Source organism: Panthera pardus, unplaced genomic scaffold (assembly GCF_024362965.1).
Source record: "Panthera pardus isolate Hobbes unplaced genomic scaffold, ASM2436296v1 HiC_scaffold_12, whole genome shotgun sequence".
Classification (NCBI taxonomy): Eukaryota; Metazoa; Chordata; class Mammalia; order Carnivora; family Felidae; genus Panthera; species Panthera pardus.
Window position 1 is genome coordinate 48,308,463 of NW_026526677.1, and position 24,113 is coordinate 48,332,575.

The following is a 24,113-nucleotide window of genomic DNA, read 5'->3' on the forward strand; positions in this document are numbered from 1 at the left end:
CCTCTTACTGCCGCTGTCTGCTCCCACGAGGGCCTCCAGCTCTGACTAGCCTCCTGGGCACTGGCTGCACTCGGCCACCCTGCCACCAGCAGCTGCTGCTCTCCCTGGGGATGGTGGAGCTGCCTCAAGTGACCCACAGAATCAGTTCTCTAAAAGCAAGCCTCAGAACCCACACAGTGACTTAGACAAATGGTACGGGTCTGGGAAATAACCGTGAGCAAAATGGCTATTTCTGTGGTGCTGTTGAAATCCTGGGGACAAGAGCCCAGAAAGGATGGGTCAGTTGTTTACCAGGAGGCTAGCTCCAGCCCTGACTTGGGCCTGAGTCACCTCCTCATGTCCAATTGTGAGATTGTGCCTTCCTAAGCCCACATAATGATTCCTGTGTGTGCAGAGCAGGATTACAGGGTTGACACATGATCCTCGGGCTATTGCTGGGCTTTAGCTACCCAGAGATTATGACCCACCTGTCCTCACAGCTGTTTCATAAACAGTGCGATCAGCAAGCTACAAGCAAACTAGGGGGAGGGGGATATTTATTCATTAAATAATTGAATGAACTTAAAGCATAGGGGGAAAAGGTCCAAGCCTTTAGTACTGTTCTGTCAGAGGGGAGGTGGGGCAAGTGATTCCTTCCTTTTGGGGGAGGAGGAGGTTCAATTGGGGCTGTAGTGGGAGCATCCTAGCCCATGCATCTGAGAACCTACCTGGATCCAGTTCAGGGAATTCTATTCTGCACCTGTAACCAGACCATAGATAGCCTCAGTCTAAACAAGCATTTTCCAAAGTGTAGTCTATAGAACATAAAAGGACAGAAGATGGGGTGCCTGGGTGGCTGAGTCGTTTAAGCATCTGCCTTCAGCTCAGGTCATGATCTCATGGTTTGTGGGTTTGAGTCCCACGTCCGGCTCTGTGCTGATAGCTCAGAGCCTGGAGCCTGCTTCAGATTCTGTGTCTCTTCTCTCTCTCTCTCTCTCTCTCTTTCTTGATGCCCCTCCCCCACTCATGCTCTGTCTCTCTCTCTCAAAAACAAATAAACATTAAAAACAATTAAAAAAAAAAAAAAGGACAGGAGGCTTGGAAAATGCTGCACACAATAATCCCTTACGGACATTCATGCACAATCTCTACTAGCAGAAAATCCCATAGTAAAGAAAGCTGTTTGACTTTGTTTAGCCCAACACGTTTATTTGACCCTCTGACCATAACCACCATAGGAAAAAACACCTATTAATATCCGTGGCATAGGCTTTGGAAAATGCCTTCCACTTTGAGCCTTCATTTTCCAACATAGAGAAAACTGCCTTCCTGAGGCCCAGGTAGGGGTGTGAGACTCACTCCATTAGGTCTGGACAGAGATGGGCAGCAGCCCAGCGAAGGTAACGTACGTGGGGACAATGGCCAAGGGTCCTGCTAGTGCCAAAGAGATAGAGGACCCTCCAGAACAGTGGCAGTTTACGAGGAAAATGTGGCTTGTCTTGGGAGGGCAAACTTTGCTCATGACCTCACAAATCCATCTTGAGCTTAATATGTCACTGCTCCTTGTGGCCCAGAAGTCTCCCTGGACTAAGGAGTACTGGTCTCAAGCTCAAAGACTTATTTCCTTTTTGAATAAAAATTAAGACAATCTATGACAACCAGGCCCAGGGCCTGTATCTCCTTCCCAGGAGACCTGACTGCATCACTTTTATCACTTAAGTGCCCCTCACAAACTCCAAGACAGGAAAGGCTAGAATCAAATTATGTCTCACCAAGGAATATATTACTCTCCCTTTTTCTGAAATGATGCTTTGAGCTTTCTGATAGGAGTTGATTTTCCTTCTTTGTCTTCCTGAGGTGTGCATGACTCACACAGCAGTTGGACAAAAGGGTTCCACCTGCTAAAAATCAGCTCCATGACAGATCTTGCCCATCTCATTCACTATTGTATCCCCATGCCTAGAATATAGTGGGTATCAATAAATATTCCTTGAATGAATGCATGCATGCATAAAATAATGAATGAGTGAATAAGCTAAGTGATTAATCCATCTATGGCGATGTCAAGAGTCAGTACAGTATATGGTTAAGTATATGGACTCAAGCCAGACTACCTAGGGTTTGAATCCTGTTCCACAACTTAATTGCATGACCTTGAGCAAGTTACTCAATTTCTCTGGCTTAGTTTTATTCCCTATGAGCACCAACCTCATAGGTTGTCATGGCAATTAACTTAGTTAGCATATGTAAATACGCTAGAATAGGCTTAGAATAGTGCCTGGCACATAGTATGTGCTTTATATCATAAAGTTATTTATCAACATCATCGTCATCATGGTATCCGGTACAAGACAGAGTCCAACTGGGGAAACAAAACATGAAATTTCATCCAGACACTGAGTCCTTTTATTCAACATTATTTATTGAGCACTGTTGTGTGCCAGGCACTCTCTCAAGCTCCTATATGGGAGCAATGAGAAGGAAACCACGTTTAAATGTGAAACCAGATCAGGAGAAATAGCTTCCTCCTCTAGGATTGATACTTCTTGCTGACTTTGTATGGCTAGTGCTCCAGCCATGAGCCCATCTTCCTATGCCTTAGCCCCTTGTATATCAAAGCCCAAAGATATGGTCTGCTCTCCTTGATACACAGCCAGCACTCAGAAGATCTAAGAGATTAATATATTCAAGGAAAGAACCAGGACGGCCATGAGTAGCTTTAGGAGAGTATAGGTGTCTCCTTGCTTAATCCTAAGGCTATATTTTATCTGCCCATGATATTTTCAATATCTGGGATTGATTTTGAGGCCATTTGAAGAGTGATTCGCCTAGTGTAAGGACAAGTAAAATAGGCCTCATCTCTAAAAGAACTTTTTGACCTAGCTGAAAGCTACTCATCTTTTATCTAGGATCTCAGAAGGATTGAGGGTATGCTGAGGAAGGGGCTAAGAGGTCCAAGAGTCTCCTAGCAACCCATTGATGCAAACTCCATGATTCTTAGGGCAGCGGGGTACCATCAACTTCACAGAAAGCCAGACCCTCAGAGTTTCACCCAGAATTATAACCAGCCCAAGCTCATTACTCCAAACCTGCTGTCAACACTTGGAGAGGTGAGAGCTGATAGGGGCTCTGTCTGACTGGCTCAGTAGCTCAACTACCACTCAGCATTGATGCTTCACAGCCAGGGGAGGAATTTCTCCCATGAGAGCTCCAGCTGCTGACAGCTCTTCCCCGAAGCTGGCCAATTGTTAGCCACCACGTCAAGGGGGATAGCCAACATGGGCTCAGGACCACGCTAAAATTCCTTCCTCGCAGCTTTCACCTGGCTTCTTTGCTAATTTGTCACCCCTAAGCTTCCAGATACACACAGAGACCTAAAAATTTGGGGAAATGACACTGTAGTTAGCAAGCCTCTTCTATTCCACAGTCCCTCGAAACTCACCCCAGAGGCCTCTGCCAGCCAAGAAGAGCGTGGGAGCTCCACTGGCAAAGCAGCTACCAGGAAGTGCAAGGGCAGAAAGCAGACTTTCAGAGGCCAGTGCATGTCCCATGGTGGGAGAGAGCCAAAAGAGGTAAGGATGAAGGCCTCAACTGAACCCATCACCCTGCCATTCTGTCCATTCCCCTGCCTTTAGGTGGAAGTCCACCCCAGCAGTGGGCATCTGGCCAGTCCTCAAGCACCTAGAAACTTGTCCGGGAGCTTAAGTGGCGGCATGTCCCTTAATGTCTCTAAACCTTGCGAATCGAATGTAGGCCGCCAGGCAGCTGAGATGAGGCTGGCTCACCTGAGGTCTCTGGAGCCCAGGCCACTGCAGAGACAGAGGCAGGAATACAGGCAAGAACCCAGGCAGGGCTGAGTCCGGGGTCAGCGCCGTCGCCAGAGTAGGCTGGGAAGCCCAGAGCCGAGATTCCGACCTCGGGGCACTCCGACTCGCGTCCTGGGCAGCAGGGGCCTTGGGCCCAAGGTCAGCAGCGCAGCATCGCGCGCACTCATCCGGTTCGGGTGTCAGGGCCCTGCCGTGGGCCCGCAGGGGGGCGGCCCGCAGGGCTGGAGCGCAGGTGGCGGCACTGAGCAGGGCATACGGCGAGCGCCGCGGAGGGGCTGCCCGGCACCGCAGCGGGCTGGGGCCGGGCCGGGGCCAGGCCGCGCCCCCCGCCTGCTCACCGGGAGCCCGCGGTGCAGCCCCGCGGCAGGGGTGTGGACCGAGCGTTCTGCGGCCGCGGCGCCGCGGAGCTCAAGCGCCCGCGCTCCCGTACCTCCGAGCCCCCGCGCCGGCCGGGCGGGAGAAGGAGAGCCGCCTCCTCGCGGAAGAAGCCCGCCAGCCGCGCGCCGCCCCAGTCGGTGCCCTACCTGGGCGCGGAGCGGAGAGGCGACGAGCGGGCAGCAGAGGGGCAAGGGGCGAGCCGCCGCCGCCGCGCAGGTCCGCCTGCCCGCCGCCTGCCAACCAGGCCTGCCCCCCGCTACCTGAGGCGCCGGGTTGGCGCTGCCAACAGGAAACTTGAGAGCGCCAGGGGCGCAGCGGCCGCCCTGTCCGCCGGCCGGAAACGCGCCCGCCGCAGCCCGGGGTCAGGCTCCAGCCGGGCTCCTCCGACCTCGCCTCCCCTGCCACCCGCCGGGCCCCGAGAGCGCTCCCCGCAGTGTTCGGACTCGCCCGAACCTCCTTCCCGGCCAGGACGTTTCTCAAGGTAAGAGTCTGGGGCCACGGCCCCCAGACAGGTGACTTACTCCCTGTAGCTGAGCGGACCTGAAAGCATCGGCTTTCCGTCTGGTCCCTTGATCACCTTCCTGCCCCTCCCAGCACGCGCACACACACACGCGCGCACACACACACACACACACACGTACGCACACACACACTCACATACTCCTCCAACACTTTCCAGCTTACACACCCGCCCTTCCAAGTCCCGACCGACCTCCTAGTTGCTAAATCCAATGAGTGCCGTGTAGCCCCTTCTTCCCCCCTCCCCTGCATTTGAACCTGCTGACCACACCTTCCTCCCTGGAGCGCTAGGCGTACAAAAGTTTCCAGAGTTGGCGCTTGCCGCTTTCTCTCCAAATTTTCTACTTAGCTTGGTGACTGCAGCTTCTTGGCCTCCAAGGCTTGGCTTTTCCTTGTGGTGTCCTCCCCCCACCCACCTACCCCCCGGTCCCACAGCTGCCTGTCTCCTCTGTCCTTCTGCGGGCCCATCCAGTCCTCCGGTTTTAACAACCTCCCGACTGCTAACGACTTTTGAACCTCATCTCCAGCCCAGGAAGTCCTAGAGCTGCGGATGGCACATCAGCTTCCTGGGGTCCATCTCCGCTAGAGGTTTGTAGGCCCAAACTCAAACTCCTAATTTCCTCCCAAGAACATGGCAGAACCTGCCTCTGCTCCCGTGTTTCCTGTCTTAGTGAATGATAGCACCACCTCCCACTCCCCAGGCTGTACTGCGGGGGCCATCCTTGACTCTCCTTTTCATCTCGCACATCAAATTTGTCACCAAAGGAGGAAATGGAACTAGTCATTAGTGAGCACCCACTGTGTCCTCACTGTGCCAACTGTTGTCACATGGTTGCCTCATTTAAGTACCAGGTTTTATTCCTTCTAACTGGCAGCCTGATATTTACAATTTACTTATTTATAAATGATACAAACATGCAACTGTATTAATATATTATGTGTTATAAAGCACACCTAAAACTGCCAAAGGATGTGGTAAAGATGAAGATACTTCATTTTTTAAACATAAAGTTTATTTATTTTTGAGACAGAAAGGGAGAAAGTATGAGTGGGGAAGGGGCACAGAAAGAGGGAGACAGAAGATCCCAAGCATTCAATGCTGTCAGCACAGAGACCTATGGTGAGGGTTGGGGGGAGGGGTGGGGCTTCAACTCAGGAACTATGAGATCACGACCTGAGCCCAAGTGGGATGCTTAACGGACTGTGCCCCCCAGGTGCCCCAAAGATACTTAATTTTTAATGAATGGTGAAATATATCTTTTTCCTTTCACTTTAAAGTTATTTGTGGGGTGCCTGGGTGGCTCAGTTGATTAAATGTCTGACTCTTGATATCAGCTCAGGTCATGGTCTCACGATTGGTGAGTTAAAGCACGAGTGGAGTTCTGCACCAGCACTGTGGAGTCTGCTTTGGATTCTCTCTCTCTCTCTCTCTCTCTCTCTCTCTCTCTCTGTCCGTCTGTCTCTCTGTCTCTCTCCCCCCCCCCTGCTTGCACAATCTCTCAATATAAATAAGCGTTAAAAAATTTTAAATAAAGTTATTTGCAAAAACCTGTTTAGGGAGAGTAACAGGATTAAAAATGGTTTTAATAAATCTTAGTTTAGTATTTTATGAGACTACAAAGTATGCTTTTTAAGTTCAGTTAGTGTCAATACTTAGTCCTAATGGTTGTTGTTGCCCCCTGCCAAAAAGATATCTCACAAAGATAAATAGACCCAAATAGAAAAATTCTTTGACTACACTTACTAAATCACAATTCTCTGTTTAAATCCATCTACCAATTTCGCAAATGTGAAATTCCACCAGAAGATTCTTCTTTCTCCATGAAGCCCACATTCTCTATGATGTTGTCATCAGTTATTTGTGTGAATATTTTTAACAACTCTTCATCTGGAAGATTGTAAAATGTATTTAAAAGTGTGTTTCTTAATTTTGAAGACTATGGTTAGCACAGTCCATATACATGACAATGACATTTCATTTTGGCATTGAAATCACATGAAAATGGAAACAGTTCCAAACATCAGTTTTCAAAAGTCTTTCCCTTTAACGTGGTTCTTTTAAAACACAATTATATTCATTGGAAAATATCACCTTTATCTGAAGGGATACATTGTATGTGTGTGTGTGTGTGTGTGTGTGTGTGTGTGTGTGCACGTGCACGTATGTATGCAGGCATCTGTGACAATCACAAGCCAGCACATCAGAGGTCAGCAAATTTGGAATATTTGTCCTTTTGTTAAACTCATCTTTAAATTCCACAGCTTTTAAATTCTCTGCCTTGAGATAATCAGTAAACAAAGATTTCACAGTCTCATTCCACATTTCATTACAAAGTATTGTAAAGATTCTACTGTATTTTAAGACTTTTTTTCAAGTCATACTATGGGCATCATATAGTGTTTTGTGCTCTTCTAACTTCAATTACAATAAAGAAATTGTAATTTGTAAATGAATGATACAATTGATGAGTTTCACCCCTCCCTGCTCCCAACTCCCAGTTTTGTATTCCAGTCAGGGCAGCCATTCCATCAGTGGTTACTTTTACACATAAAAACTGCAGCATGTTATAAGCCATTCACATTGTAAACAATGTCTCTCCTTTAGTAGGTCACAAGAAGCATTTCTTTATGAATGCCATCGTTGAAAATTATGGCAAAGATGTAAAGGAAAACATGTCTGCAACTTGCATCCAACCATATAGCCAACCTCCAAACACCCCCAGCAGCATCAACCAGCCTCTTCTCCATGCTTTTGCCACCAGTGGCAGACATCCTGAATCCTCTCCTCTCATCTGCCCCATGCTCCAGTCATTCAGACTTGAACATCCTGGAGAGCACTGGGATCAGAGCTGTGGGTTACCTCCAGCAGTGCTCTGACTCCTAATACCACTGGGTGTGGGTGTTATTTGAACATTTCTGGCAGCCCAGAAGTGTTTGGGATCTTTACTCCACCCTCCACCCCCACTAATGCTCTCCTCTGGTTGACATTGTACACATACATCCAAGATGGGTATGGCAGCCTCCAAATACCCAACTTCTCTTTCTCCTTTTACAGTCTCCGGGGCTATAGAAGCCAAAATCTTCCTCCCAGGAGACAATAAGAAAGGGGCTCTGCTTCTGAGTGCTTTAGCAGAACCTTATCAAATACATCTAGTTTTCAAACCAAAGTGCCCTAGAGCCTTCTACTAATTGAGTGGACTGAAATCATGGCATATGGTCTGACAACAGGCAGAAATAGGTCTCTCAGAAGAGTACATGGTGGCTGGAAGAAGATTGCCCAGGGCAGTGCTCCTGGCTCTGGACACGGAAGGGCATTGTGGCCCCTGCCGATGCTGTGGCATAATGGGAGGACACCTTCCCCCCCCACCTGCCTCTCACTCCAATTTGAGGTTCAAATCCTTCCCCCAGGAATTTATGTCTCAGGTCATCAATCAGCCCTCAGCAAGCTGGAGATGGGCAGTGGGCAGAAAAGTACCCTTACAGTTAATAGCTGTTTCCTTCTTTCTGAAATGGGTTTCTAAAAAGGAGGGAGACGACCCTGAGCAATTTGCAAATTAGTGTGAATTAGAGCTGGGACCTAGACCCACAGCATATGCACTTGGGGCCAGAAATCACGCTGTTGTGACAGGAAGCAGAGGGAGAGGGGAGAGCTGAGGAGTAGGACTGCATTGAGTGTTGGGGTGGCTAGAGACCTTGGGCTCAAAGCCCCTCAGTCATTCCTGTCTGCATAGTGCAGGAGGGTCAGTGAGTGAGTATTTGAACCTTGGGCCAGCAGCATATGAGCACAGAACACTCTCTCTTTCAGTAGGCAGGAGGGTGACATTCCCCGGGACATGCCCGTGTGCTCATAGGCACATGGTCTCTGTAGTTAACTTGAAGTTTAGCAATTAGCAGTCCCCTTCCCCATCTAAGAATGGCCTGTTGTCTCTGCCTTTCCTCTAGGACTCTGCACAAGATTATTCTAGGCTATTTCTCCAGTTTACCACTAGCTCATTCCCATGTCTGTGTGTCTTTCATACTCTCCAAAACTCCACCATCAGCCATTACACCATTCTTGCGAGACTGTGCAGCTGGACTTGTACAATGGAAGTCACAGCCTCAGACAGCCTTGCTCATTCAACCCATTGTCTGAACTCCCCAAATCATCTGCCTTCAACTCCCTTCATATTTTACGTTATAACTTGAAATTCAGATGTCAAATTCTAGCATGACTATGGCCCTCTAGAATTGGGAGGGGGGAGAAAGTGGTGGGCAGAGTAGAGCTCACAGATGAGGCTGTGATTTCCATCTCCCAGATATGCAACCCCATTGCATAGCACACACATACACACACACACACACACACGTTCCCCTTAGGTCATACTCATTCCCAAGATCCCTCCTGGCTGAAGCTTCTAGCATTCCTCCAACCCAGGTTGTCCTCTTCCTGATCCCTGTTAGTTCAGAACTGCCTGCCCAACCATTCAGTGAGTGATAGGGTTAAAGACTGAGCCAGGAGCAAGAGTATATAGCTGTCCTATCCCTCAGTATCTGCTTCCCAGTTGAGTATTAGACTCCCGACTGTACCATCAACACCCAATCCATCCTCAGCTCAGTGGGTTCTACCAGGGACATCTGGAGAAATGGGAACAGCTTAAATTGTATCAGAGGGAAGTATAGGGATTTTTCTAGTTCCTGAATTCCTGTTATTTGAATGAGCCTAACTCTGATCTCACTAAGGATAATAACACCTCTGGCTGAGGGAGGATGACTCTGCATAAGAATTTGATTTGGAAAATCAATATTTTAAAAATTGTGATGGCTGCACAACATTGTGAACATAATTAATGCCACTGAATTGTACATGTAAAATGTGCATGTAAAATTGTACACATTAAAATGGCAAGTATTATGTTCTATATGTTTTACTACAATAAAAAAATTGTTGAAAAAACAAAAAATATCAAAAATTGAATTTTTAAAAACCTGTTACTTCACAGCTCCACTGTTTCTTTGCATCATTAAGTACAAACAGGGAAAATGGCTCTTTATCAGCTATCCAAGTATCCATAAACCTTCAGGAAAAGTGGCTTAAAAGATGGTCTGAAGGACCAAAGAAAGAAGAGTCATGTTCCATGCTGAAAGGACCCAGGAAAAAAAAGGAAGGGCAGTTCCCAGAAAAAAAAAGAGGAAAGAGTACCCAAAGGTTACTATGACACAGAAGTTCCTCCCAGGAATCTTCAGAAATCTTGGAGAGAAGGCTGGATAAGCCCCAAACAGCTCAAGGTGGACAGAAGTTCCCATCGCTCACGATTTTTCTAAAGACTGAGCCTTTGAGAAAGAGAAGTAAACCGCTTGCATGTCACTAGTATCTATTATCTGTCAACTGTTCCCAAAAGGTAAGCCCCAGTCACTGGTCCATCTGCATATTTCATGTCTACATCACATTCCAGATAATCCCCATTTGAGCCAATCAATTCCCATGACCTATGGCAAAGCTCAAATCCTTTCTAAATAAACATAGCCAAAGCTTGTGGCTTACCAATAATTTAGTATTCTCAAATTAATTGGAATTAGGTTCAGCTGAGGGTAAGGGTAACAGATTCCTAAACTAGAAATGAGATAAATAAAAGTTTCTTTCTTTCACTAAATAGCTCAGAGTTGGGAATTATGGACACTTCACGAATCCTTGGACTTCTTCCAGCCACCACCCTACCATCCCTCAAGTGTGGCCCTCATCCTTGTGGGAATTAACCATCCCCCTTCCTTTGCTAAGAGCCTATAGCTATATCTTCAGCCGTTACATACATGTTTCATGGAGCAATAAATGAGGAAGGATCATATGGTAATTCTATTTTTAGTTTTTGATCAACCTTCATACTGTTTTCCATAGTGGTGCATCATTTTGCGTTCCCACAACAGTGCACAAGGGTTTTAACTTCTCCACATCCCCACCAACCCTTGTTGTCTTTTGTTTTCTTGAGACTAGCCATCCTGACATGTGTAAGTTGATATTGTGATTTTGATTTGTATTTCCCTGATGATTAGTGATGTTGAACATCTTCATACACCTGTTGACCTTTGACAACAATGCTACAATTAACTTGATTACAAGAGACCTAAACATTCTCTTCTTTGGAGAAATGTCTATTCAAGTCTTTAGCCCTTTTTAAAATCAGGTTATTAGGGTTTTGTGGGTTTTTGGGTTTTTTTGTTTTTTTTTTTTTTTTTTTTGCTATTGAGTTGTATTGCCATATGATCCAACAATCTCACTTCTGCATATTTATCCAAAATAATTGAAATCAGGATCTCAAGAGATATTGGCACTCCCATGTTCATTGCAGCAGTATTCATAATAGCCAACATGTGGGTAAAACCTAAATGCCCATTGATGAATGAATGGATAAAGAAGATGTGAAATATATATAGCATGGAATGTTATTCAGCCTTTAAAATGAAGGAAATTCTGCAATATGTGGCAAAATGAATGAATCTTAGGGAATTATGCTAAGTAAAATAAGCCAGTCACAGAAGGACAAATGCTTCATAATTCCACTTATAAGAGTTATCTAAAATAGTCAAACTCATAGAAGCAAAGAATATAATGGTGGTTGCCAGGGGCTGGGGGAGGAGGAAATGGGAAGTTGCTAATCAACATGTATAAAATTTCAGTTATGCATGATAGAAGAACTCTAGAGATCTTGCTGTTCAACATGATGCCTATAGATAACAATACTGTGGTGTAGACTTAAAAATCTGTTAAGACAGTAGATCTCATGTTGAATGTTCTGAATGGAAGGAAGGAAGAAGGAAGGAAGGAAGGAAGGAAGGAAGGAAGGAAGGAAGGAAGGAAGGGAAGAAGGAAATGGAAGGAATGAAAACTAAAAGTCAGAGGGTATGTAGCAAATATCTTTTAATGAAGCCACCATATCACACTTCCACTTATCCCCCATTGACCACACTGAGCAACCCTGTAGCATCACTGACCAATGACATTGGTATTTCTTTTCTCATATATAACTCTGCCAAGGCATAGCCTTCCTTTCCAAATACAACTGCCATTGATTTTCATGCTTAACTTGATTATAACAGGCTTAAAGCCTCACATCAAAGAAAGCAGAGAAAAATATCAACACAGCGCAGTTAGATATCCTCACCACCTCAGAACTTCTCCAGATCAATCTCCGTGCACCATGACATTTGCATAGTTGTAGGAGTCACTCCAAGATCCAAGACCTCTGAGTTAAGTGAGATCCTTTTGGCAATTTTGGGGGAATCAAAGGAGTTATTTTTCTCTCATGCTATGAGGGCAGGATTCTACCTGATTAAAGTCTTCACTACCCTTCCTTATCAAGAATTGATGTCAGCAGTTACCATGCTGGTGTTTCATGCTCCCACTCCATTAGTGTGGTGTCAGAAGAATGTCTTTACACAGAGAAATGCAGGAAATATAGGCCCAAGGTTACCAGAATTATGTTATGCTTCACTTCCTCTTCCTTGGGAAGCCAGTCTTAACATGGCGTGCTTTAAAAGTTCTTCAGGCAGTCACCTATGAAATACCTGTTGAGCATCTGGCAGGTGTCAGGCACTGGGTTTTAGAGAAACAATGGTGATCAGAACACAGCCCTTGCCTTCATGGAGGTTATCAGCTAAGAAGCAAGACAGGACATTGATCAAATGACCACATGAAAGCACGACTTACATGCTTATACTATCTGTGAAGGAACAGTACAAGAGTTATATCAGAGCATAACAAGAAAACCTGACCTTCTTCCAGGTATGAGGAAGGAGAAGAAGTTTCCAGACATTGGAAACAGCATGTGCAAAGGCCCTAGAGAATTTAGGGGAACAATACCTAAGCCATTTCCCCTCCACTTTATTTCTGTCCTGTATTCATGATTGCACATTCTAAATTTACACAGTAAAAACTCAATTTCCAATGTCCATAAATTCCTTAGTTTACTAAGGGAAGTACCACATGACCTGGGTAAATAAAACCAGATTTAGTGTTCTAGGGTGGTGTTTTGTTTAATCAACTTTCCTAACCCCTGTCACTTTTCCAGTATTTATTAAATTTATAACAAACCTGTTATAAAATTCCTCATGCTCACCCTCCCCAACTCTTTGTGTTTTCTGAATAATTCCAGTACTGCCTCTCTCAAACATTCCTTCCATGTGAGTATATTCTGAAAGTCAGTGGAGAAGAATGTCCTCCCTATGCTGTTTTGTAAGCATATTCATTTCTTCCACCAAATTTGTAGAGGGGCTCACTGGTGTTAGACCCTGTGCAGGCACTCCAGCCAGGTACGCACCCTACTCCTTCCTCATGGGCTCAAAACTTAATACTCATCCTCCCTGAGTCTGCCCTCCTGATTCTGCTCCACAGAGCAAGTGGAATTAGATCTGGGTGATTCATGGTCCTGGGCTATGGTCTTTATTTACCCTTTCTGCCTCCTAGTAGAGCCACCCCACCCTGCATGGAATCAGATCTATCTAATCTCTATCCATCCCAACATTTCAGGCCTAAATGCATGGCCAGATTCCATTCCCACCAGGGACCTCTGAAGTAGGACAATGAAATCACAGTCTCTGTCCTTACCTGTTGTGCCTTCCTCACACACCTCCCTTCAGGGGTCCACCATTTAAACCTCATCCTCATGCTCTATCTCCAGAGCTGGTTGCTGAGAGCCAGGGTCCCAGGGGGCTTCCCCAGAGCCATCAACAGAATAGCACTGTGTTGGTAATGTCCTAGCAGCAAACGGATGGTATATTCATATCGAGATAATTGATATAACAGATAATTTAAAGAAGGGCAATTTATGAAGATATGAGGTGTATGTAGATATGAGGATTTGTACAACATTCAAGTACTCATAACATCAAGGTGTTATCTTCCTGGGCCTGAAAGGGCAAGTTGAAAGAGCAGCAGCACTATTTACATGGCAGGCTTCCAATAAAGCCAGACTCTTGGTGATCTTAATTGTCTCATTACAAGGTCAACTTCTTTAGTCCTGCCAGTCCTCTTCCTCACAGCCTTATCTATGTATGCAGACCCCTCACTAAGCCCCTATGTAGGGGTTACTCTTCAGCATAGGGTTTCCTGTCTCTAACCTGGCCTGAAGGCCTTCCTATGAACCTGATGGCTGCAGACACCTGGCTGAGCCCACCTGCCCGAGCCCACCTGCCCCTGTAGGCTCTGCTCTGAAACCACGGATCTGGAAACAGTGCTGAGTTACCACTTTGGCCCTCTGACCTCTCTTGCATTTTGGTTAGCTGGTGACTGGTACTTGATCAGGCTAACACTGAAGTCATGGCCAGTTCTTATGGCAACTCTTTAGACCCTCCTTTTCCAGACAAACATAGTTTGGTTCAGCTGCCCGGTTCAGTTACTCAGGCAACTGTGTCCAATCCGTTTCCAGGGTTATCCACCATTGGGAGGAGGGAGGGAAGATCTTTCCACCATCCCTTCCCTGTCCTCTGTGGGCCACTGTTGCAGAGAACACAAAGGAAGATGGCTTGATACTCCCACAGAAATTTCAGTGAACTTGCCATGCTTTTACCCCCTTTCCATTATAGCCCATCCCTCTGAGGTGGGGCCAGGATGATGTGAGCCACATTCATAGGCTGGACCCTTTCCCATGGGTTCCTACATCCTTCTGCCAACAGACTGCTGCCTGCCCCCCTCCCTACAACTGCTCCAGACATACCCAGATGCATCTGAATCTGGCAGTCCTGGTTCTCAGGACACCAGGCTGTCCCACCAGAACCATGGCTCTGTTACAGTTTGGTTAAGTGACAGGTTTGTCCAAGCAGTGACTCCGCAGATTTTCTGAATATCCTCCTTTCTGTTCAGCTGTCAGTGCTGAAGTCATGCAGCCCGATTTGTTCAATGTTTTCTGTCTGGTGCTTGGGATTTCAGGAATTTACGTGTCCTTCTTATACCCCTTAGGACTGATCATTGAGTTTTTAAAGAGAAAAAAAATGTGAATGTACAATAATGTTTACCAAGATCATATATGAATATAGTAAATACTCATGATAGAAAATTAAGTCATAAAAGGAGGGTGCAGAGCAGGATTTCAACTATGTGAAAAATAAAACAAATGAAATAAAAGAAGCAAAAATGTGGACATATAAAGAAAGTAGTAAGAAGACTTTTTTAAAATACAACTCTAGGTCCTGGGGGGAAAATCTTCTCCACTCAGAGTCCCTACTCTGACCATCCATCAGGCTGCACACAGCCACCTCTCTGCCACAGACTTCTGGATGTGCTCTGATCAGTAGAAAAGACACTATGACCAGGAATTTTGTTTTATCCAAAGTAAGGAAAAGCTGTATGTAGAAGTTGGAGAGTTTGAGGTGCTCTGGAATAAAAGGTATGTGAAGAAGAGAGAATGTGAACCAGGAGAGAAGAGTCTAAACAGAGAAGAGAACCCCAAATCTTGGCAACAGGGCAACGCCAGACTGCAAAGACAATGAAAAATTCCCTATGGGAGGGAGGGGAAGGCATATTACATTTAATGTTGTTTCTGATTGTCTTCTGTGCTGTAATACCCCTTCACAATCTCCCCACATCTTCAGTGAAAATGTTTTATAACAATAATCTCATAATATTGATATTTGGGAGTATAAAAGAATAGAGATCATAGCAAACTGTCATGCAAACCAACACAGGAACTGATATAAGACAAGTCCTCCTGTATCAGACAAGATAGGCTAGGCTATAGCAAACATATATAAAACAAACAAATAAACAAACCATATAGAAAACCCAGTAGCTAAACACATCAAAGCTAGGCTTCTTGCTTATATCACAAGCCAGTGCAGGCCAGGTAGCTCTCCTGCATGGCTTTCCTCCAAACAATGACTCAGAGATTCAGGCAGGTTCAATCCTACATTTCCGCCATTAGGAGTCTCTCACTACTTGATGTGTGGGAGAAGGGAGGTGGTGTGGCCAGAAACACTACTAAAGCAGTACCTAGAAGAAAAGATATACCTTTACATTTTTATATTAAAAAATAAGAAAGGTTGAAAACCAATGATCTAAGATTCCAACTCAAAAGCTAGAAAAAGAACAGCAAATTAAACCCCTGCAAAAAGGAGAACAGAGGCAAAAAGATAGGAGCAGAAATCATTTTTTTTTAAAACACACAACAGTAAATCAACAGTCAAAATCTTAATCTTTAACAGATTAATATAATTAATAACCCCCTAGCAAAAAAAAAATCTAGGTGGGGGAAAAAGAGGCAAAGAGAGAATACAGATACCAAAATCAAATATTTAAAATGGGATATCATGGGGCATCTGTGTGGCTCAGTTGGTTGAGCATCCAACTTTGGATCAGGTCATGATCTCACTGTTTCGTGGGTTCAAGCCCCGCATCAGGCTCTCTACTGTCAGCACAGAGCCTGCTTCAGATCCTCTGCCCCTACTCTGTCCCCCCCCCACTCACACTCCTTTGCTCACTCTCTCTCTCAAAAATAAATAAACATTAAAAACATTTAAAAAATTAGCAGTAAAATGGGATATCACTATGGATCTTATATACATTAATAGGATAATGAGAGGATATAATAAACAACTTACGTAAACAAATTGGCACTCTATGTGCCCACATTTATGCCAATAAATTGGAAGATTAAAGTGAAATATACAGGTTCCCTAGAATACAATTTACCAAAAGAAGAAATTTTAAAATACCAATACCAATATCAAAGAAAGTGAATCTGAAATTAAAACTCTTCCCACAGAGAAAACTACAGCCCAAAATAGCTTCACAAAAATTTAAAGTACAAATAATGCTGATCTAAATAAGTGCATCCAGAGAAGAGAGGAAGAGAAACAACCAAACTCATTTTTATAAAGCTTGCAAAACTTGATACCTTGATATTGGAAAGACATTAAGAAGAGAAAATTACTGACCAACACTGCAAGCTGGGAAATTTAGAGGAGTCCATGGTGGGGCGCCTGGGTGACTCAGTCAGCTAAGCATCCGACTTCGGCTCAGGTCATGATCTCATGGTTTGTGAGTCTGAGCCCCAAGTTGGGCTCTGTGCTGACAGCTCGGAGCCTGGAGCCTGCTTCAGATTCTGTCTCTCTCTCTCTCTCTCTCTCTCTCTCTCTCTCTCTCTCTGCCCTTCTCCTGCTCCCACTCTACCCCCCCTCTCTCTCAAAAAAATAAATAAACATTAAAAAAAATTTTTAGAGGAGTCCCTGGTGAGCCCATATGGTGAGCAGTAACAATCTCCGCCAAAGTATACTCTTCCAGTCATTAAACACTTGTTTGTTCCCTCTTCCCACAAGAAAACGCCTTCAACTGATCCTCAAGGAAGACAATGCAAAGTCAATCTACCATTGCATTGGTGAAATCCCTGAAATCCCAACCACCGGACAGAAAACATTTAACAAATCGGGCTGCATGACTTCGGCACTGACAGCTGAACAGAAAGGAGGATATTCAGAAAATCTGCGGAGTCACTGCTTGGACAAACCTGTCACTTAACCAAACTGTAACAGAGCCATGGTTCTGGTGGGACAGCCTGGTGTCCTGAGAACCAGGACTGCCAGATTCAGATGCATCTGGGTATGTCTGGAGAAGTTGTAGGGAGGGGGGCAGGCAGCAGTCTGTTGGCAGAAGGATGTAGGAACTTATGGGAAAGGGTCCAGCCTGTGAATGTGGTTCAATCTATCATTGTATTGCATAGTCCTCTCCATCAAGAACAGATAAAACTTCTCTTAGACTTGAAGACCTGTGAACTAAAAAAGCAAGTTGTCCATCTCATGCCCATGCCAACCTACAAATGTGCAAAGTGGATTAGGCAAAAGATAACTTCAGTAAACAAATAAGCACACCCCTTCAGAAAGCCAAGACTGAGAGACCCCCCCATAGTCACCATTCCACAGATACACTGGTATTACAATGCTGAAATACCAATGCTTCGACATCAGGGTTGCCTAGCCTGGAGCAGCGACTCTCTCACCATTATTATCCTTTGTGATCCTCTGCATCATCCTCTGGAGGGCTTCTTTCTGGACCCTTATTCTCCTTGGCTACATATAAAGAGGGAGCTGGGGAGACTGCTCTTCCTAGGGTCAATGCAACTTCCTGCCAGAGGTTGTTTTATGGCTTAACTAACGAACTTAGGCTTTTTACACAAGCTTCTGGTTTCTTTGACAATAGTTTCCTCAAAACATTGGTAAACTCTAATCTATTGGCACCCAGACTGTTTCATTTGCCAGTATTCCTACTCAGTGTTCTTTTGTAAGACAGTCTTCGAATTTTCTTGTAAGATACAGTCTTACAATTGCTTTTGTAAGACATAATCTTCTGCCTCCTTGCCCCCATGCTCTCTCTTTCAATGTGATAGTGGTTTCCTTGAAGCTGACTGGAACAAAGGAACACACATTTAATCAGATATTTTCCATGATTCACTATAATCAACTGAAACATCTTGAGTGTTTGTCACGCAGTGTTTTAAATTTCCATCTCTTACTGTTTAGGAGCTAAAAGCAGTCAGCTTTTCTAAGTCTGCTGGCCTCAGTATTCCAGGCTTTTGTCTATACCATTTAATTTCTACTGACAAAACAACCAAATATATTCTTTTTTAAATTTTATTCTTTTAATCTATTTTCAAGTTAGTTAACATATAGTGCACTCTTGGCTTCAGTAGAACCCAGTGATTCATCTCTTACATATGATACGCAGTGCTCATCCCTCCTTAATGCCCATCATCCATTTAACCTACCCTCCCCCCAAGCACCCCCTTCCAAAAACCCTCAGTTTGTTCTCTGTATTTAAGAGTCTTTTATGGTTTGTCTCCCTCTCTGTTTTTATCTTATTTTTCCTCCTCTTCCCCTATGTTCATCTGTTGGGTTTCTCAAACTCCACATACAAGTGAAATCATATGGTGTCTGTCTTTCTCTGATTGGCTCATTTCAGCTAGCATAATACCCTCCAGTTCATCCACGTTGTTGCAAATGGCAAGATTTCATTCTTTTTCATCACCAAGTAGTATTCCATTGTATGTATATACCACATCTTCTTAATCCATTCATCAGTTGATGGATATTTGAGCTCTCTGTATAATTTGGCTATTGTTTATAGCACTGCTATAAACATTGGGGTTCATGTGCCCCTTTGAATCAGCATTTTTTGGATACTTTGGATAAATTCCTAGTAGTGCAATTGCTGGGTTGTAGGGTAGCTCTATTTTTAATTTTTTGAAGAACCTCCACCATACTGTTTTCCAGAGTGGCTGCACCAGTTTGCATTCCTACCAACAGTGCAAAAGGGTTCCCCTTTCTCCACATCCTCGCCAACATCTGTTGTTTGCTGAGTTGTTAATATTAGCCATTCTGACAGGTGTGAGGTGGTATCTCATTGTCGTTTTGATTTGTATTTCCCTGATGATGAGTGATGTTGAGCATCTTTTCATGTGTTTGTTTGTTTGTCATCTGGATGTCTTCTTTGGAAAAGTGTCTATTCATGTCTTCTGCCCATTTCTTCACTGGATTATTTGGTTTTTGGGTGTTGAGTTTGGTAAGTTCTCTATAGCTTTTGGATACTAACCCTTTATCCGATGTCATTTGCAAATGTCTTCTCCCATTCCATCAGTTGCCTTTTAGTTTTGTTCATTGTTTCCTTTGCTGTACAGAAGCTTTTTATCTTTATGAGGTCCCAGTAGTTCATTTTTGTTTTTATTTCCCTTGCCTCCACTTGACGTGGAGACACGTCAAGTAAGAAGTTGCTGCAGCTGAGGTCAAAGAGGTTGCTGCCTGTTTTCTCCTCTAGGATTTTGATGGTTTCCTGTCCCACACTTAGGTCTTTCATCCATTTTGAATTCATTTTTGTGTATGGTATAAGAAAGTGGTCCAGTTTATTTCTGCTGCATGTTGCTGTCCAGTTCTCGCAGCACCATTTGCTAAAGAGACTGTCTTTTTTCCATTGAATACTCCTTCCTGCTTTGTCAAAGCTTATTTGGCCATACACTTGTGGTTCCATTTCTGGGTTCTCTATTCTATTACATTGATCTATGTGTCTGCTTTTGTGCCAATACCATACTGTCTTGATGATTACAGTTTTGTAATACAGGTTAAAGTCCAGAATTGTGATGCCTCCAGCTTTGATTTTCTTTTTCAACATTACTTTGGCTATTCAGGGTCTTTTGTGGTTCCATACAAATTTTAGGATTGTTTGTTCTAGTTCTGTGAAGAATGCTGGTGTTATTTTGATAAGGATTTCATTGAATGTGTAGACTGTTTTGGGTAGTATTGACATTTTAACAATATTTCTTCTTCCAATCCATGAGAATGGAATGTTGTTTTTCCATTTCTTTGTGTCTTCGATTTCTTTCACAAGCTTTCTATAGTTTTCAGTGTACAGATCTTTTACCTCTTTGGGTAGGTTATTCCTAGGTATTTTATGGGTTTTGGTGCAATTGTAAATGAATAGATTACTTGATATCTCTTTCTGTTGCTTCATTATTGGTGTATAGAAATGCAACCGATTTCTGTACATTGATTTTATATCCTGTGATTTTGCTGAATTCATGTATGAGTTCTAGAAGGTTTTTGGTGGAATCTTTCAGGTTTTCCATGTAGAGTATCATGTCATCTGAGAAAAGTAAGAGTTTGTCTTCTTTGCCAATTTGGATGTCTTTTATTTCATTTTGTCCATTTCATTTTGTTTATTTCATTTTGCTGAAGCTAGGACTTCCAATACTATGGCGAACAACAGTGGTGAGAGTGAATATCTCTTTTGTGTTCCTGATCTTAAGGGAAAAGTTCTCAGTTTTTCCCCATTGAGAATGATATTAGCTGTGGGCCTTTCATATATGGCTTTTATGATGCTAAGGTATGTTTCTTCTATCCCGACTTCTTTGAGGGTTTTTATTAAGAAAGGATGTTGTATTATGTCAAATGTTTTTTCTGCATCAATTGACAGGAACATATGGTTCTTTTCCTTTCTTCTATTAATGTGGTATACCACATTGATTGATTTGCAAATATTGACCAGCTCTGCAGCCCAGGAATGAATCCCACTTGATCATGGTGAATAATTTTTTAATGACTGTTGAATTCGATTTGCTAGTATCTTGTTGAGAATTTTTGCATCATGTTCATCAGGAATATTGGCCTGTAATTCTCCTTTTTCGTGGGATCTTTGTCTGGTTTTGGAATCAAGGTAATTCTGCCTTAATATAATTGATTTGGAATCTTTCCTTCCATTTCTCTTTTTGGAACAGTTTGAGAAGAATAGGTATTAACTCTGCTTTAAATGTCTGGTAGACATTCCATTTCTTTGCTGGTTATGGGTCTGTTCAAATTTTCTATTTTTTCCCATTTGAGTTTTGGTAGTGTGTGAGTGTCTAGGAATTTGTCCATTTCTTCCAGATTGTCCAGTTTGTTGGCATATGATATTTTCATAGTATTCTCTAATAATTATTTGTATTTCTGTGGTGTTGGTTGTGATCTCTCCTCTTTCATTTGTGATTTTATCTATTTGGGTCCTCTCTCTTTTCTCTTTGAGAAGTCTGGCTAGAGGGTTATCAATTTTGTAAGCCAGCTCTTAGATTCACTGATTTGTTCTACTGTTGTTGTTGTGGGTTTTTTTTCTTTTTTTGGATTCTATATTGTTTATTTCTGCTCTAATCTTTATTATTTCTATTCTTCTGTTGGCTTTGGGTTTTCTTCACTGCTGCCTTTCTATTTCCTTTAAGTGTGAGGTTAGGTTGTATATTTGGGACCTTTCTTGCTTCTTAAGATAGGCCTGAATTGCAATGTATTTTCCTGTTAGTACTGCCTTTGCTGCATCCCAAAGGGTTTGGACTATCATGGTTTCATTTTCATTTGCTTCCATATATTTTTAAATATCTTCTTTAATTTCCTGGTTAACCCATTCATTCTTTAGTAGGATGTTCTTTAGCCTCCATGTATTTGGGAGCTTTCCAAATTTTTTCTTGTATTTGATTTCAAGTTTCATAGTGTTGTGATTCTGAAAATATGCATGGTATGATCTCAATCCTTTTATATTTGTTATTCTAAAAGAAAAAAAAAGGAGAGAGTGGTGAGACACAGAGAAGAGAAGAACAAATAGGAAAAACTGGCAGACAGATAGACAAACAGACTAACAGACAAAAACAACAGTGCCTGAGACCCGTGGCTGTGCTGGTTTGGAGGAGAGGCCATCTGGTTCGTTCACTGTCAATCTCACTCCTGTAGATAAGCAGTTGCCAGGGGCACAGGGCAGGGTTTGTTGTAAGCGGGTCCCGCCTCCACTAGGGACCACGGTTCTGTTCCCTGAAACCCCACCTTGTTCATGTTGGAGGGAGAAAATCGCAACACCTCAATCTCTCCTCCCCCAACCAGTGTCTCAAACCACTGTTAGGCAGCCCTCACAGAGTAGCACGGGCAGGCTGGCTTGGACTGCTCCACAGTCTCTGGCGCCTCCTAGGCACTGGGCTGAGATTCAAAACCCAATATCTTAAAGGATCCCACACCCTGGGGACCTGGTTCTGGAAAAGGGACACTCCGCCCAGGTGATAAAAGGCCTTGAGCTGGCACCCTTGGGGTGGGGCAATACACCTTCTTCCTACAGTACTCAAGGGAGGAGACTGTTCTCTCCCAGTGCATCCCTGAGATTGCTACATCCACCCTAAGGCTGGCTCCCCTACCCACCAGGTGCTGCGTACCCAGAAGCAGCTCTGGTCAGAGAAAGTCGCGCACTTTTGAAAACCTGGAGTTTCAGCACCTAAGGCTGTTTGCAAGATAGAAACTGGCACTCTCCATATTTCTCATTCCCCAGTCCATTGTCAGGAGAGGTTTTCCTCTTATGCTAACTCAATACCGCAATCTCACAGCCCCTCTTTCTCTCCCTTTTGTCTCTCCACAGAAGGGGTTCCTTCCCTCTATGCCTACACCTTTTTATCTCCCCCAACTGGCATACACACACCTTGATCCTACCAAGCTGTCTCCCTCCACCCGTGGAGATCCTTGTGCCACTCCGCACATTGATTTCCTGAGTGTTCCAAGTGATCTGACCTCAATATAGCTGTGTTTGAGGGACACGAGAAATCCCAGGCCCCCTATTTCTCTGCCATCTTAACTCCCCCTAGCCTCCTATCATATTTTTTGGAAGTATTTGTGAAGTATTGAGGTTAACTCTTCTTTAAACATTTGGTAGAATTTAACATTGAAGCCACCTGTTCTGTTTTTCTTTGAGGAAAGTTTTTGATTACTAATCCAATCTATTTGTTTGAGGTCTGTTATAGTTTTCTATTTCTTCTTGAGTCAGTTTCCATGTTTTATGTCTTTCTAGAAATCTGTTCATTTCATCTAGGCTATTTAATTTTTTGGCATATCAGTGTTCATAGCATTCCCTTATATTCCTTTTTATTTTGGTAAGATCAGTAGTTATGTCTTCTCTTTTATTCCTGACTTTAGTAATTTGAGTCTTCTCTTTTTTTTTTTCTTGGTCATTCCAGGTAAAGGTTTGTCAGTGTAATTGATCTTTAAAAACAACAACAGCAACAACAACAACAACAAATACAGAGAACAAGCTGAGGGCTGCTGAAGGGGAAGTGGGTAGGGGATGGATTAAGTGGATGGTGGGCATTAAGGAGGGCACCTTTTTTTAAAAAAATATAATTTATTGTCAAGTTGGCTAATGTACAGTGTATACAGTGTGCGCTTGGTTTTGGGGGTAGATTCCCATGATTCATCACTTACATATAACAAACACCCAGTGCTGATAGGAGGGCGCTTTTTGGTATGAGCACTGGGTGTGATATGCCAAGTGATGAATCACTGGGTTCTACTCCCGAAACAAGGCTACACTGCATGTTAACTAACTTGAATTTAAATGAAAAAATAAAAATAAAAATAAGAAAAAAACCTTCTAGTTCTGTTGATTTTCTCTATTGTTTTTCTATTTGTATTTTATTTATTTCTGACCCAATCTTTATTATTTCCTTCCTTCTGCTTGCTTTGGGTTTAGCTTGCTCTTCTTTTTCTAGTTCCTAAAGATGAAAGTTTAGGTTATTGATTTGACATCTTTTTTTCTCTTTCAATACAGGTGTTTACAGCTATAAATTTCCCTTGCACTGCTTTATTATATCCCATAAGCTTTAGTATATTATGTTTTCATTTTGATTCACCTCAAAGTATTTTCTAATTTCCCTTGTGAATTCTTCTTTGGCCCATTCAGAAGAAATATGTTTCATTTCCACATGTTTGTGAATTTCCTTCTGTTACTTATTTCTAATCTCATTCTATTGTGGTCACAGAACTACATTATTTTAAACCTTTTAAATTTATTGAAACTTGTTTTGGGTTTGACATATGGTCCATTATAGAGAATGTTCCATGAACACTTGAAAAGAAAATATATTCTGTTGTTGAGTGGAAGGTTTTATTGGTATCTATCAGGTCTAG

At 43.3% G+C, this 24,113-nt stretch overlaps 2 protein-coding genes across 6 annotated transcripts in view; one reads left to right on the top strand and one right to left on the bottom strand.

Moving 5' to 3' along the window:
• AMPD3 (adenosine monophosphate deaminase 3) overlaps positions 1–5,091 on the bottom strand; it is a 48,240-nt gene extending 43,149 nt beyond the window's left edge. Inside the window, exon 1 of one of the 5 annotated variants that reach the window (XM_019456288.2) lies at positions 4,975–5,091. The gene's annotated coding sequence lies outside the window, so the exon portion shown is untranslated. Of the gene's footprint in view, positions 1–8; positions 488–3,764; positions 4,057–4,330; positions 4,431–4,705; positions 4,778–4,974 lie in introns of those variants that run through there. The other 4 variants (XM_019456287.2, XM_019456289.2, XM_019456286.2 and 1 more) reach the window with 4 other exon arrangements.
• Positions 223–22,241, top strand: LOC109271129 (serine/arginine repetitive matrix protein 1-like). Its single transcript, XM_053900620.1, has 3 exons — positions 223–346; positions 4,056–4,665; positions 16,986–22,241. The coding sequence occupies exons 1-3, from the start codon at positions 223–225 to the stop codon at positions 17,182–17,184; spliced, it is 933 nt and encodes a 310-aa protein (XP_053756595.1). The 3' UTR covers positions 17,185–22,241.
• Positions 22,242–24,113: the final 1,872 nt, after the last annotated feature.